This window comes from Camelus ferus, chromosome 35 (genome assembly GCF_009834535.1).
Source record: "Camelus ferus isolate YT-003-E chromosome 35, BCGSAC_Cfer_1.0, whole genome shotgun sequence".
Taxonomy (NCBI): Eukaryota; Metazoa; Chordata; class Mammalia; order Artiodactyla; family Camelidae; genus Camelus; species Camelus ferus.
Window position 1 is genome coordinate 13,637,839 of NC_045730.1, and position 15,746 is coordinate 13,653,584.

The 15,746-nt window shown below is 39.0% G+C and overlaps 1 protein-coding gene across 1 annotated transcript in view; it reads right to left on the bottom strand.

Annotated features, from left to right (window-relative positions):
* GAD2 (glutamate decarboxylase 2) overlaps nucleotides 1-15,746 on the bottom strand; it is a 64,658-nt gene that overhangs the window by 26,525 nt on the left and 22,387 nt on the right. The window contains exons 8-10 of the mRNA XM_006191905.3: nucleotides 14,065-14,144; nucleotides 2,015-2,069; nucleotides 918-1,034 (exon numbers count right to left, since the gene is read on the bottom strand). Coding sequence (XP_006191967.2) covers nucleotides 918-1,034; nucleotides 2,015-2,069; nucleotides 14,065-14,144 — 252 coding nt within the window. The remainder of the gene's footprint in view (nucleotides 1-917; nucleotides 1,035-2,014; nucleotides 2,070-14,064; nucleotides 14,145-15,746) is intronic.

Here is a 15,746-nt window from a genome sequence, read left to right on the forward strand (position 1 = left end):
ATTAATTTGGTCTGAATGCTTACTGTAAAGCCAAAATAATCTAACTCAGTCTACTCAGTGACATAAGCCTCTTGCACCAAAATGTAAATCAACTTATGCCTCCCTTGTCAAGAAAGTCTCACAATGAAAAACACGTCAGCTGAACCAAGCATTGTGCTTAGGCAATGACTTGGCACCGATTCCTCATCTCATCCTGGGTCCTTAACAGTTTGCAGACAAAAACTGATGTTTGAGCCATGCTTGGAGTAATACTGGTCTCAACCTAAATCTCTTTAATTTGTCCTTCTAAAAATGGATTTTTTTTTCATTTGAAATTGTCCTGATGGGTACATCTCCATTATTTTTTTGGTGTGACTAATCCTGGAGTCAAAATATCTCATATATAGTTTAGCTTACTAGCTACCAAGATAAAAAAAACTGGAAATTTGGTGACATATTTCCTAGCCAGTTGTCAAGTCAAATATACTAGTATCTGACTTGAGCTGAACTTTTTATCTCTTGGGTTTCCTGTATACATGCAACTCCTATTTACTCGTTTGATCATTCTCCTAGGGAGGTAAGCTTTGCACGTGTGTGACTGCGTGTGTGACCCTATGTGTGTATGTATGCTGGCTATATTCCTCCGTGGACATTGTGGCCAGTGAATTGAGAACTAAATGCTCAGCTCAAGAACTGGTCATAGAAATGAGAGTATTGTGTCCTTATTTGGGACTGTGAAGGCAGAATGAAGCCTCGGACTAGTGAATGTTATGTACTGTGAGTTGTCTACAACTTTGTCTCTGTAATCTTTAAAAGCTTAACTATCACCATTCTGAAAATAAACCCCTAAAGTACAAAAGAGAATGAATTTCATCCCATGAGCTCCAGGTGAAAAAAGTGCAGGGACAGTTTAGGGGCAGGCCTGATGGGATACTTACATCCACGTGCATCCAGATCTTGTACTTTTTGCAGATGTCGGCAACAGCTAAGAGGGGATCGAAGGCTCCATACACGGTGGTCCCAGCCGTGGCACTCACAAGGAAAGGGACAAACCCCTACACAAATGAGAAAGCCCCAAATAATGTAACAGAGGCATTCAAGGAGCCTGTTTTTATTTATTTGTAGTCTTAGAGGAGAGGATTCACTTGCGGCTAAACAATAAGCCGTGACTTTTATCCCTCTAAGTTGGCTTGGTCTATCTGGCCACGGCTAGATGAAAATTGATAGAATAGGTGGCTGCTGAAAGATGGCAGAAGAATGCCTGAGATGGGATGAACAGTTACTCCATAAAGACACGAAATAACATGATGTTACAGAGTCAGTCCTTAGAGGGCAGCAAAGGCTTAATCTTGTGGTTTACGTGACTAGAAGTCGGTCTAGTATCAGAACAAGGGGAAACCATCCTGCTGCCACTTTGTAGGGGGACAAAAAAGGATATGGAAATGAATAATTATTCCTGAAATCCTAATAATAAAATCCATCCGTTATGTCATTGAACTATAGGTTGCATTTACTAAAAGCTGTGGCTTGCAGACCATCCAGGGATGCAAATAACTTTCTAGAGCTCTGTAGGAGCTTTTAGCAGGTCTTCAGAACTTGTTACTTCTAAAAGGAGGACTAAATTACTTCCTGAATAAAGAGGTGCTTGGGGAGGGCCAATCATTTCACTATGTGCCTAGGCAGGAAACACTGGCCCCTTTCAAATAACCACATGTGGCAACTCCCCACACTCTAAATTAGCTTCCCAGGATTTTCCACTTGTGAATACAATCTTTAGAATGTGTCTGTTAAATGCCAATCCTCAACACACAGGAAGACAAACTACTTTGGAAGTTGTTACAATATCACTGTGTATCATATTTATTCAGTAACTTGACCCTTCCAATGCAGAGCTTAGAAAACTAAGCAATGACTGAATGCCAAATTCCATACTCTCTTTTAAAAGTAAAACAAAAACGTGTTCCCTACTGGATGGAAAGGGAAATATACACCCTCAGCTTCTTATGGGCAGATAAAGCTCCCTCCAAAAACTTACTTTTTGTTTGACTTCAAGGATCCTTCTTTCAAGATCGGATGGAATCATTTTCCCCCTGAAAGGAAAAATACATTTGCTTTGAATAATTTACTTTGTTATGTTTACAAGGAGCTGCGGGAGGGTAAAAGTCCAACCTTAAACCATGGATAATAATGATCAGATAGAACAATTCCAAGGTTATCTGATTTCCAGAAGGAAAGGCATCTCCTCCCTGAATGATGCCTGACTGTAATTTCTGACACATTTAGGGGACGCCGGACCACACTGTTCACGTGTCCCCCTGCTCTGATGGAGCCTGTTTTTAGATCTTAATTCTTAATTCGTTAGAACAAACCTCTTAATTCATTAGGACAAACCTACTTTGGAGCAAGACGTTTGGCAATGAAAGCAAAGTTCAGATAGAGATTTAAATTCCAGATCTTACAACGAATGGACCTGCAGCGTCACATAAATGAAATGCCAGGAAGAGAAAATCCACTCTGTAACATCTGAATGAAAACATTCAGTCAAAAGCTACCTAATTACATTCCAAGGGCTAAAAGCATAAAGCAGGCCAAGAACTCATGGGCTCAAATTTCAAACAGATAAGGCAGGCATCTGAGCAAGAAACATCTTTTCGTCTCCAAAATGTTTCTTTCTTCAAATGGAAACACAGCCAGTGCCTTGTTTACTATAAACCCCCACCATTATAAGAATCAAAGGAGTTGATTTCTATAAGAAGCTCGATGCAGCGAGAGGTGTGATCTTAGTCCGACCACTTAATTTCTGTGCCTATTATCATGATCCCTGGAACAGAGTGATAATATTACTTAGGGAGTTATGAGGATTAAATAAGTTAATAAATGCAAAATTGTTTACAAAGAGTTTGGCATGGAGGAGGCATTCCATAAATGTGAGCTTTTATCATTGAGAGAGTGATTATGCATGATGACATTCCTACCCCGAGACTCTGGGAAAACAGGCCAAGGACAGAGTAGCGACCTGGTTCTGGAGGTAGTGAACGAGTCTTTAAACCGAAATAGCTGCCTTGAGGTTGCTAAAATAGCTAAACTTTTCACATCCATGTCGTTGATCTAGGTTTTTAAAAGGCAATTTGGAAAAAATTAATTATGGGAAGGAGGCTGTCACAATAAGTGGCTGGGGATGCTCCTGGCGTTCAGGGAGCAGCACATGAGGTTCTGGGATTAGCTCCACAGCCTTTTGTGGTGGTCCTTGTGATTTTCAGTAGATACAGAGCAAACAGTGGGGCTCCTTCGCATCTTCTGGTGTTGTCTTGCCTACGCTTTACCTATTGAAGTATGTTATCTTATTATAAACTACTTTTATATATATAAAAAAAAGACTGAAAAAATAAACTACTTTTCTAATGTTTCTTCATCTTACAAAAAATAACTTGGGCATAGAGAGTAGGTAAGTTACATTTTCTGCAGTTTTCATTTCAGGCTAACAGAGAAGGGATTACAAAATAGTTGGCATATAAAACTGACATTAGTCCTGCAAGCACAGGGAACCACTGATTTTTGTGAAGCTGTTTTCCAAAGAAAGGCAGTTGAAGTGCAATTACCCGGCAGTGGCAATGGAGGTGTTATCAGCGATTAGTCAGCTGGGCTGGAATGGAACAAAGGGCGTTCAACGAACATTTGGTCCTGAGGGTGTGACTCATTCAGAGTAGCCCACCTTTGGGGAACTTCTGTGAGATGGGCCTCTGAAGGAGGGACAGAGGGAACACAGGGCAGGCTGGGGGTGGGGGCTAGGGGTGGGGGGGGCGAGGGAAAGACCTGGGGTGGGGAGCTTTCAATCCCTAGGCCCAAAAACTGACTCTGTGATCTCGGCCCCTCATGCCCACCCTACAACAGAATGATCACTGTTCTCACTTTGCAGATAAGGAAACTGAAGCTCAGAGAAGCAGATGAACGTGGCTAAAAGCTTGAAACATGGAGAGAGAATAACCCGATCCTACGCTCAGTGTGTGTACTTGAAGAATTAAGTTCTCCCCTTTACTCATTTATAAAATGCTGCTGAGAGTACCTCCCTCACAAGGTTTACACAAGGATTGAAGGATATGGTAAATATAAAACACTGTAAATCACGAAGTATAAAACTCTGCTTAGCACACAGTAACCACTCAATACACGTTAGACAGTCTCGTCATTGTTATAACCGGAAGTAGAACTAGCATTGTGTGACCTGCGGGATGTCACACAGCTAGTGGTGTCAGGTTTCAAACTTACAGCTACGAATATATGTTTAGAGAACATGTGACATCAGAACCCAGATTCTCAGGGTTGCATGATAAATGTCTTCCGAAGCATTTATGGGGTTTAAACAAAATGCCAATTGCCTCAACGTAATGAGAAATCTTTCAGGTTAAGTCCTAGAATTGTAGTGATGTAGGTAATATTTCCACTATGGTTTTTCGGAAGCCCCCTGGGTTGAGCAGTTCTGTGATCCTAATTCTTATTGCTGCCAATAGCACTGATTAGTAAAGTAAGAAAAACATGGAACCCACTGCTAAATTGTATCGCTCTGTCATCCTTAGATGGCCCTGTTCTCTCTAGTGTAGTCCCCAAATGGGTACAGGAGTAACAGAAAGCTGCTACTTCTTTGTTTTTTGTTTTTTAACTAGTCAGGGCTAAACAAAACTATTTCTTTAACATTGGTTGTAATATGGATTTGGCAAGGGGAATTCATGGACTGAAGTGAATTTGCAAATTGCTTGGACTGTGTGGTGACGGGACAATTGGCATGGATTGACTTGGGGCAAAAAAAAAGAAAAAAAAAAGAAACATCACAGGAATTATTAGAGCAGCAGTAAAACCTACCCGAGGACCACCTTGGGGAAAAGAGCTGCATGTGTCTCCACGTGGCTGCTGCCATGTGGGTAACTTATCCTAGGAAAGGCCCATGAGATAAACTGATAAAATAGCAGTCAACACAGATCATTCAGGATGTACTGGTATTACAAAACCAAGCCCTTTGCAAAGAGAAAAATTTGCCCATAATTATAAACAGTGAACTTCTTTGGTCCCTTTAATATATAGTTTTGATTCAGGAAAAGAATTTTAACTATAATAATGAACTGTATTTTTTCTCCTTTAAGATTTGTTTTCCAGTATGCACAATGGGATCCCTTGGCAGTACAGTCAGGATATGGGAGCAGGATGTTTTTGATGAGTTTGTGTCTAATTCTAGTAATTAAAAAATTTTTACATTCTCCAAAAGCATTGGCTTATACACACACACACACACACACACACACTCACTCTAGTGATGGGCAACTGAGGACTTTACCCATGATGGGGTAAAGAGTTTCCTAAGAATGGAGAAGACTTTCTAAAGACACTAAAGGTGGAACATGTCTATAAATACCACAAATAAAATATAAAAGCAGGTATACATTTTGGAAATATTTACAACATATGTGACAAAAAGCATTTTGTTTCTTTTTTAACTATAAATAACCGATAAGCATAAAATGCCTAACTCTGCAAATTATCAAAAATGCAAATGAAAACATCAGTAATAAAAAAGGTCCTGTCCATCAAATTGAGCCAGATCACTTAAGGTTTTAATTCTTAGGATTGATGAGGACATAATGAATAGTCACCCCTGTACATTGATTGGAGGAGGTATAAGTTGGTTTGTTCCTTTCTGAAGGGCAACATGCCAACAAATATAATTCTTCATATAGGCACAGTCCTAGGCTCAGAAATTCTATTTCTAGGAATTTATCCTAAGAAAATAATACATGTGCAAATATTTAGTCTCAATAATATTTATAATTGTTTTTAAATTTTTTATTTTTCATTTATTTATTTTTAGAATTGTTTTTTTAAATAGTGAAAATTTAAAGTAACTTAAATGTCCAATATCAGGAGATTTGTTAACTAATATAAATTCTAAATAATAGATTATTAAGTAGTGACTGAGAATTATACTGGAGAATTTCTAATGACATGAAAATCATCCATAATATTTTACTATGTAAAAAATAAAATTTTAATCAATAACTTTTTAATTTAAATATACAAATGTATTCAGAACTATATGCATCAAAGTATTATGAGAGATTATGTTTAGGTCCTCCTATTTTCTTATTTTCGTACAGTGAATATGTTCTGCTTCTGGAATAAGAAAAAACATTGTATTTGTTTTTTAAAAAGGAAGAGGCTGGCTCTCACTAGGCATCTCTCGTCTGTGTGGCTCGCTGTTGTCCATGACAGTGTACGCTAATAAACTCCTTTCTAGTCTCTAAAAAAAATGGAAGGGATGCTATCCCTTACCTAACACCACATATAAAAACCCCAAATAGATCAGAGACCTAAATGTAAGAGCTAAAACTATAAAATTCTTAAAAGAAAACATAAGACAAAAGCTTCATGACACTGGATTTGGCAATAGATAGTTTCATGGATATGACACCAAAAGCACCAACCAACAAAGGTGAAAAAGGTGAAAATAGACAAATTGGACCTCATGAAAATTAAAAACTTTTGTGAATGAAAAGACACTATCAATAGAGTGAAAAGGCAAACCACAGAATGGGAGAAAATATTTGCAAATCATATATCTGATAAAAGGATTAATATCTAGAATATAGAGAAAACTACTTAATCTCAAAAATAAAAACAACCAAAACAATCAATTCAAAATGACCAAATAGATCTAAGAGACACACAAGTAACAGGCCATCCAACGGCAGCAGAATAAAGATTCTGCTTAAGCGCATCTGGACACTCTCCAGGATAATGTTAGGCCATAAAACAAGTCAAAAATTTGAGAAGATTGGAATCATATTAGTATGTTTGTAACTGAAATTGTGTGAAACTAGAAATCAATAACAGGAAGAAAATTGGAAAAATTATAAACATGTGGAAATTAAATAACACAGGCTTGAACAACCGATGACTCAAAGGAGAAGTCAAAAAGTACCTTCAAACAAATGAAAATGGAAACACAACGTAGCAAAACTTACAAGGTGTAGCAAAGCAGTTCTAAGAGGGACGTTTATGGTGGCAAATATCTACATTGAGAAAAATAAAAGATCTCAAATAAGTAACCTACTTTTATATCTCAAGGAACTAGAAAAAGAAGAGCACAGTAAGCCCCAGAGGTAACAGAGGAAGGAAATAACAAATATTAGAGCAGAAATAAATGAACAGAGACTAGAAGCACAATAGGAAAGATCAACAAAACTAAAAGTTGGCTTTTTGAAAAGATACACAAACTGACAAACCTTTAGCTAGACTAAATAAGAAAAAAGGAGGGAGGACTCAAATAAATAAAATCATAAATGAAAAAGGAGACAACTGATACCATAGAAATACAAAGGGTCATAAGAGATTACCAGGTAAAATTATACACCAACAAATAGGATAATGTAGGAAAAAAAGGATAAATTCTGAGAAACATACAACCCACCAAGACTGAGTGATGAATAAATAGAATTTTTGGATAAGCCAATAACGAGTAAACAGATTGAAGCAGTAATCAAAAACCTCCAATAAAGAAAAGCCCAGGATTAGATGACTTCGCAGGTAAATTCTACCAAACATTTAAAGAAGAATTAATGCTGATGCTTCTCAGACTCTCCCAAAAAATTCAAGAGGAGGGACACTTCCACATTCATTTTATTAAGTTAGCATTACCTTCATACAAAAAGCCAGATAAGGACACTACAAGCAAAGAAAACTGCAGACCAATATTCCTAAAGAACATAGGTACAAAAATCCTTGCAAAATACTAGCAAATGAAATTCAACAATTCATTAAAATGTTTTTTCACAATGATAAATGTGATTTATCCCTGGGTTGCAAGGATGGTTCAACATCTGCAAATCAATGTGACAGCACCACATTAACAGAATGAAAAATTAAAAAATATAAACATCATATAATCATCTCAACAGATACAGGAAAGGCACTTGACAAAATTCAACATCGTTTCATGATAGAAAACCTCAACAAATGGTATAGAGGCAGAGTACCTCAACATAATAAAGACCATGTCCACAACTAACATACTCAGGGTGAAAAGTTGAAAGATTTCCTCTAAGATCAGTATCAAGGCAAGAATGACCATTCTTACCATTTCTGTTCAACATAGTACTGGAAGTCCTAGCTAGAGCAATTAGGAAAAAAGAAAAAAAAAAAAAAAGATGGGGGGAGGATATCCAAATTAGAATGGAAGAAGTTCAGTTTTCTCCATTTGCAGATAACGTGATCTTGTATGTAGAAAAACCCTAAAGACTACCTAAAAAAACTGTTTAAACCAATTTAAAAATTCAGTAAAGTTGCAGAATACAAAATCAACCTACAAAAATCAATTCCATTTGCAATAGCATCAAAAAGAATAAAATGCTTAGGAATAAATTTAACCAAGGAGATGAAAGATATGTACACTGAAAACTGTAAGACATTGATGGAAGAAGACAAACAGAAAAATATGCCATGTGCATGGATTGGGAAAGTTAATATTGGCAATTCCTATCAAAATTCCAATGGCATTTTTCACAGAAACAGAAGAAACTCTCCTAAGATTTGTATGGAACCGTAACAGAACCCAAATAGCCAAAGCAATTTAGAGAAAGAGAACAAAGCTGGAGACATCACCCTTCCTGATTTCAAACTGTATTACAAACTACAGTAATCAAAACAGAATGGTACTGACATAAAAACAGACAAATAGACCAATGGAACATAATAGAGGGCCCAGAAGTAACCCCACACATGTATACTCAAGTAATCTTTGACAAATACACCAAAAATACACAAAGGCTGGGGGGTGGGGGGTGGTTGGGAAGACAAGTCTCTTCAATAAATGGTGTTGGGAAAACTGGATAGTCACAAGCAAAAGAATGACATTGGATCACTACCTTACACAATACACAAAAGTTAACACAAAATGGATTAAAGACTTACGCATATGACCTGAAACCACAAAACCCCTTGAAGAAAACACAGGCAATAAACTCCTTGATTTGGGTCTTGACAGTGATTTCTTTGACTTGACACCAAAAGCAGACAACAAAAGCCAAAATAAACAAATGAGACTACATCAAGCCAAAAAGTTCTGCATATCAAAAGAAACAACAAAGTGAAAATGCAACTTATAACAGAAAATTATTTGTAAACCTATATCTGATAAAGGGTTACTATCCAAAATATGTACAGAACTCCTACAAGTCAATAGCAGAAACCAAATAACCCAATTAAAGAATAGGCAAAGGACCTGAATAGACATATTTCCAAAGAAGACATACAGAAGACTAACAGCTAGGGAGGGTATAGCTCAGTGGTAGAACGCATGCCTAACATGCACAAGGTCCTGGGTTCAATCCCTAGTACATCCATTAAAAATAAATAAATAAACTGAATTACCTCCCTCAACGTAAATAAATATATAAAAAGACAGAAGACTAACAGGTATATGGGAAAGTGCTCAACAGCACTAATCACTAGGGAAATACAAAGCAAAACCACAATCAGGCATCACCTCACACCTCTTAGGATGGCTATTATTAAAAAGACAAGGAAAAAACAAATGCTGGTAAGAGTGTAGAGAAAAGGGAAACCCTTGTAGATTGGTGAGAATGTAAATCAATACAGCCAGAATGGAAAACAGTATAGATGGAGGTTCCTCAGAAATTAAAATAGAAGTACTATGTGATCCAAGAATCCCACCCCTTGGTAATTATCCAAAGGAAATGAAATCAGGGAGGGTGTATTTCAGTAGTTAGAGTACATGCTTGGCATGCATGAGGTCCTGGGTTCAATCCCCAGTACCTCCATTAAAAAGTAACTTAATAAATAAATAAATCTAATTACCTCCCCCTCCAAAGAGAAAAACACACAAAGGAAATGAAATCAGTATTTCAAAGAGCTATCTGTACTCCCGTGTAATTCCAGCATTATTCACAATGGACAAGATTAGGAAATAAACTTGTGTCCATCAACAGATGAACTGAGTCATAATTCAGCCATAAAAAGGAAGGAAATTCTGACATTTGCTGCAACATGATGAACCTCGAGGACATTATGCTAAGTGAAACAAGTCAGTCACAAAAACACACGCAAAAGAGTGAGGTACCGAAAATAGTAAAATTCACAGAGACAGAAAGCAGAACGGCAGTTGCCATGGCTGGAGGAAGGGGAGGGGGAGTTTTTGTTTTAAATGCAAATAGAGGGTTTAGAGGGTACATAGGAGTTTTGGAGATGGATAACACAGCAATGTGCATGTACTTCATATCTCTGAACTGTACACTTTAAAAAACGGTTAAGAGGGTACATTTCATATGTATTTTACCACAGTTTAAAAAAACTGGAAAAAGCAAAAAAGAAAGGACCCTATTTAGCTGGTGAACACTCGGAGTTCTCTTCTGAGTCCAAGCCCTGAACTTTCACTTCCCCGCGATGTGACCTCGGACCTGTCACACCGCGCCAGGACCATGAGTCAGATGGAGAAAAGGGAACTCATCATACTGTTTAGGACTATTGTATGGATAGAAACTCTTTATGAGCCACATCAGCACCATGCTTGGCACATACTAAACACTCAATACGTGTCAGTTATTATTATTTTATAATCCTTCCTGATGGAGGACAAAATGAAACACGGACACCACTGGCACCTCTGAATTCTCTGCATCTTAAATTCACAGGAGATATGACACTCTGCGGGCTCACCATAGCGCTGCTCAATAATTGATTCAGGATCTCTGTGAAGTCTACCCTATAACAGTGTACTCAGTAGTTCACTGACCACCTGGAAGAGTTAAATTAGCTTCCCTAACCTCCTTCAGGCACTGGCCACGATTCAGTTAATTTAATAAAAGAGTATAATGACCCCAGATTATTTATACTTTCAGTTGTTTGAATCAATCGTATGCTGAAGTGTGGTACTTAACAAGCATGGTGAAATATATTCTAACTGTAACTGATAAAGCTAAGTGATATGTTGAAAGAACAAAAATGTATACAAAAGCGTAAGTAGTTAATTTGTGTGGTATCACAGTATGAATCAAAATAGCTAACAGAATTCCTGTGGTACAAGGGAGCTTGGGAGGCCGGTGACTCTTCTAGGCCTGTGCCAACCAGGTATCATGTATCTTAGTCAGGCTCATTTTCCGTAAGGTTTAACAGCAATTTCCTAGTAATTTAGGTAAGTTAAAAGGAGCCGTAAAGGGAGGAGGAAGCGATGGAGAAATCAAAGAGAGTGGAAGGGAGTGCTGGGGAGAATTAATTTCTAAAAGCACCTGTAAATCCATACTGATAACAAATAGGGGGAGAGAGAGAGAGAGGGAGACGGAAAGGGGAATCTCTTATTTATAGTAGAATAAAAGAAACTAGTAAACTTGGAAGAGATGATGCGTTAGAAAATCACTCTTTTGCAACCATCATAATAATAACTGAGGCAGGAGTCATCAACGGATACTAAACTAGTGCCTGAATATTGACAAAGTCTCAAAGCATCCCCTGGAGATATTTATTAAATGCAGGGTAGAGAATAGTCATTTTTGCAGTGGAGAAACCTGGCAGACACCACCTTAACCAAATGGTCAGAGCGGACATTATTCCTGATAAGATGCACTGGAGAAAGACAAACATCTCCTCCCTGGAATCCTGCTCCCCCAAGCATCGCCTGAATCTAATCATGGGGAAATGCCAGACAAACCCCAACGAAGGCGCAAAATAAATGGTATACACTGTTCAAAATGTTAATGTTGTGAAAAACAAAGGAAGGATGATGACATGTTCCAGATTAAAGGAGACTAAAAAGATGTGACAACTAAATGTAATCTGTGATCTCGGTCTAGAGGGAAAAAATAGCTCTAAAGGATAGTATTGGGACAACTGATGAAATTTGAATCAGGTGTATTGATTAAATAAAAGTCTTGTGTAAATGTCAAATTTCCTGATTTTCATCACTGGGCGGTGATCATGTAACTGAATCTCCTTGTATCAAAAAATACACATTGAAGTATTAAGTGGTAAGGGGCATGATGTCTGTAAGGAATTCTCAGATGGTTCAGAAAAAATTATATCTATGATATGCATATAATTTATATATGTAATATTATAATATTATTACATTAAATGTGTAATATTGAATTATATACGTGGAGAGAAAGAGACTGATAAAGCAAATATGTTGGAATGATGATAGTTGGTGAACTTGGGTTTTGGGTGTGTGTGTTCTTATTACCATCCTTCCAATTTTTCTTTAAGTTTGGAGTTATTCACAAAAATACAAAGTTAAAAGAAAAAAGGCTGGATGAGTTCATGTCTGAGGACCTTTCCAACTCTGAGGGTTTCCGAACTGAAGCCCATTAACAGCTTGTCAGCGGAGTGTAAGCCCAGACCAGTGCTCCCGCGGCCCCAGCCCTCTCGGAAGCACCCCCGCCCTTCCACCAGCACCCCTTGTTTTCTTCCCCTCTGTCTCCTTCCAGTCGTTTAATGTAAGATGTGAGCTCTTCAGACAAAGCTCCTACACAATTTTAGCCAAAAGGATAAGGAACTCACGGAGGAAATTAAACCTCAGCTACTTTATCCCTTCTTTTCCCCCCATGCACTACTCATTTCCTCTCTAGGACATCCTTCCCTGCCACTTAAATAGGCTGCTCCTTAAAACAACCAAACCATCCTGGACTCAGCGTCTTCTCCATCCAGCTACTGTCCTACTTCCTCCACTTCACAGCTCAGCCTCTGGAAATGTCTGGAATTGTTCTGTTTCCTCCTCTCCCGCTCATCTTCAGCCTGCTGCCCTCATCCTTCTGTTGAAACTTCTCTTCCCAAACTCATCAGCCACCTCCTTGCAGGGAAAGTTGAGGGGCAGTTGGTGACCCTCCTTGCATCTCATCTGATGCTGTTAACTGCTCCTTCTAGAAACTCTCTCATGGCCCTCGTGGCCCCGGGTCCTGATTCTCCTCCAACAAACCTGGCTGCTCCTTCTCAGCCCCCACTGCAGGCTCCTCTGACTCTTCATGTCCCTGAAGTGTGCATGCTCCTGAGTTCTTTCCTAGGCCCCCTCTCCACGGGTCCATTTGTCTACCTTCTGATCTCCAGGCTAATATTTTCAGTTCCATAGCTGACACCCTCACTTGGACATATAAGCTCTTCAAACTCAGCTTCTCCAAATCTGAACTCGCCACCTGGGCGGGGCTCCTGATCTCAGAGAGAAGCACCACATGGACTCAGCTGGCAAGCCAGAAGTCTGCCGTTCCCCCTTGACTCCTCTCTCAGTCTGCACACCAGTCAGTCAGTAACTCCCGTTAATTCTAGCACTTCATCGCCACCGCTGTGCATCAGGTCAGCCCCCGTCCTTCCAATGCTCCTATGTCTCCCCACCCAGATCATGCATTCGGGGGCTGGGATTCGGCCTTGTGCTTTGCTAGTGACATGGTGGGTGATCATATATGTCTGTCTAATAGATTCATGTGAATAAATAAATGGTGACTTGAGTGGCTTCTTTTTAATTTAGTGAAATTTCTTATTCAATCCTTTGAAGACTAAATTTAATTTCTTATATTTTCACCCCCACTCCACCTTTTTCCAGAGTTTGGGTGCCACTTAAGACAGGCACAAAGCTCCCCTAAGAAAGCTCTTTGGCTCAGGCACAATGCTGATGAGTTGCTGGGGAAATTATTTACCACTTGCTCACTAAACTGTCTCCCTCCTGTCATCGCTCCATCAAGTTCACGCCATCTATGGCACCTGGAGTGATGACACCGCCATAAATCAGTGCTCAACCTGCTGGTTGTTGCTTAAGTGCCCAAGTGATGGACGTCCTTCTGCACCTTCTTGGTGCAGAATATTTTGATTGATTTAACAAAGGTTCTGATTCAGTCAAAGGTTGTGAATGCCTCTGTGGCATTGAGGAACAAGGTCCTAGGACTCCAAGCTAGAGCCCATGTGAAAAAGAAGTAGTGAATGCCAACAGCTGGGAGGGGGGCAGGTTGCCTGCTCCACAGGCATTGCCGGTTTTCAGACTTAAAGGTGTACGTGTACGACTTGCACATTGCTCACCAGCAAGGGTTGCAGCTTCACACTCACCTTTCATCACATTTAATCAGAATCACGCTGTCTGTTCCAATGCCCAAGGCTGCAGCTCCCTTCTTGAGGGAAAAATGACTCTGGAAAAAAAAAGTATATTTGTAATTAGTTGCATATAAAGTCAAGATCCACTCCTTTGGCCGCTTTTTCTTTTTCTTTCTTATTTATTTATTTATTTAAGGGGTAGGTAATTAGGTTTACTTGTTTAGTTTTGAAGGAGGTACAGGGGATTGAACCCAGGACCTTGTGTATGTTAAGCATGTGCTCTACCATTTGAGCTACGTACTCCCCTCTTTCCTTTTATTTCTAACCTGTCCTTTCAAAGCCTGGATTGCTGAGAGAAGATGGTATCTTTTACTCAAACTTTTTTTTTTTTTAATTATGGTGAAACACACACAACATAAAATTTACCATTGTAATCATTTTTCAGTGTACAGTTCAGTGGCCTTAAGTACCTTCATATTGTTGTGCAACCATCACTACCATCTATCTCCTTAACTCTTTTCATCTTGCAAAACTGAAACTCTATCCATTAAACGAGAACTCCCCACTCCTCCCTCCCCCTGCCCCTGGTGACTACCATTCTACTTTCTATCCTATGAATTTGACTCCTTTTGTACCTCATATAAGTGGAACTATACTTTTTTTTTTATGATTGGTCTATTTCATGAGCATAACGTCCTCAAAGTTCATTCATGTTGTCTGAATTCCCTTCTTTTTAAATGCTGAATCATACTCATTTTATATATATACAACAATTTGTTTTTACATTCATCCATTGGTGGAAACTTGGGTTGCTTCCACTTTTTGGCCATTGTGAATAATGCTACTATGAACATGGGTGTAGAAATATCTCCTTGAGCCTTGCTTTTAATTCTTTGGGTATATACCCAGAAATGGAATTTCTGGATCACATGGTAATTGTGTTTTTGAGGAACTGCCATACTGTTTTCCATTGCAGCCACACCATTTTTCTTTCTCACTGGCGGTGCACAACAGTTCCAATTTCTCATATACTTGTCAACGGTTGTTGTCTTCTGATTTTTGACAATAGTCATTCTAATGGGGGTGGGAGTGATAGCTCAAAATGATTTTGCTTTGTGCTTCCCTAACCATGAGTGATGTTGAGCATCTTTTCATGTGCTTATTGGCCATTTGTACATCTTCTTTGGAGAAAAGTCTATACAAGTTCTTTGCCCATTTTTGAATGGGGTTGTTTGGGTTTTTTTGTTGTTATTGAATTCACTTGGGCTTTTGCATGAAGATAACAAGACCCTGGAAATTATCAAAGAACCCGCTACCCCAACACACAGTAATCCAGGCCAATTTCACATTCAAGGCATAAGAACACATTAACTGCCTCCAGCAGCTGTGTACTGGATGGCTCTCAGGCTTATATTTTGCTGCCCAGAGATTACATTCAGTTTCTTGCAAGCTCAGTGACATTTGGTGCACTCCAGGAAGAGAAGTTGGCCTTAAATCCAGCACTCTTCATCCTGGACTTGTTGGGGGGGGGGGGCTCTTTGTTGTGGAGGCGACAGTCCAGCCCGGGGTGGGATCAGGAAGGAGGCATTGGTCACTGGCTTGGGCAAACAGTGCATACGGAAAGGCCACCCTGACAAGCCCCTACTGAATCTTTGTGCTTTTGGTTATTGATTCCGGGTAAGAATCTGAATCTCAAT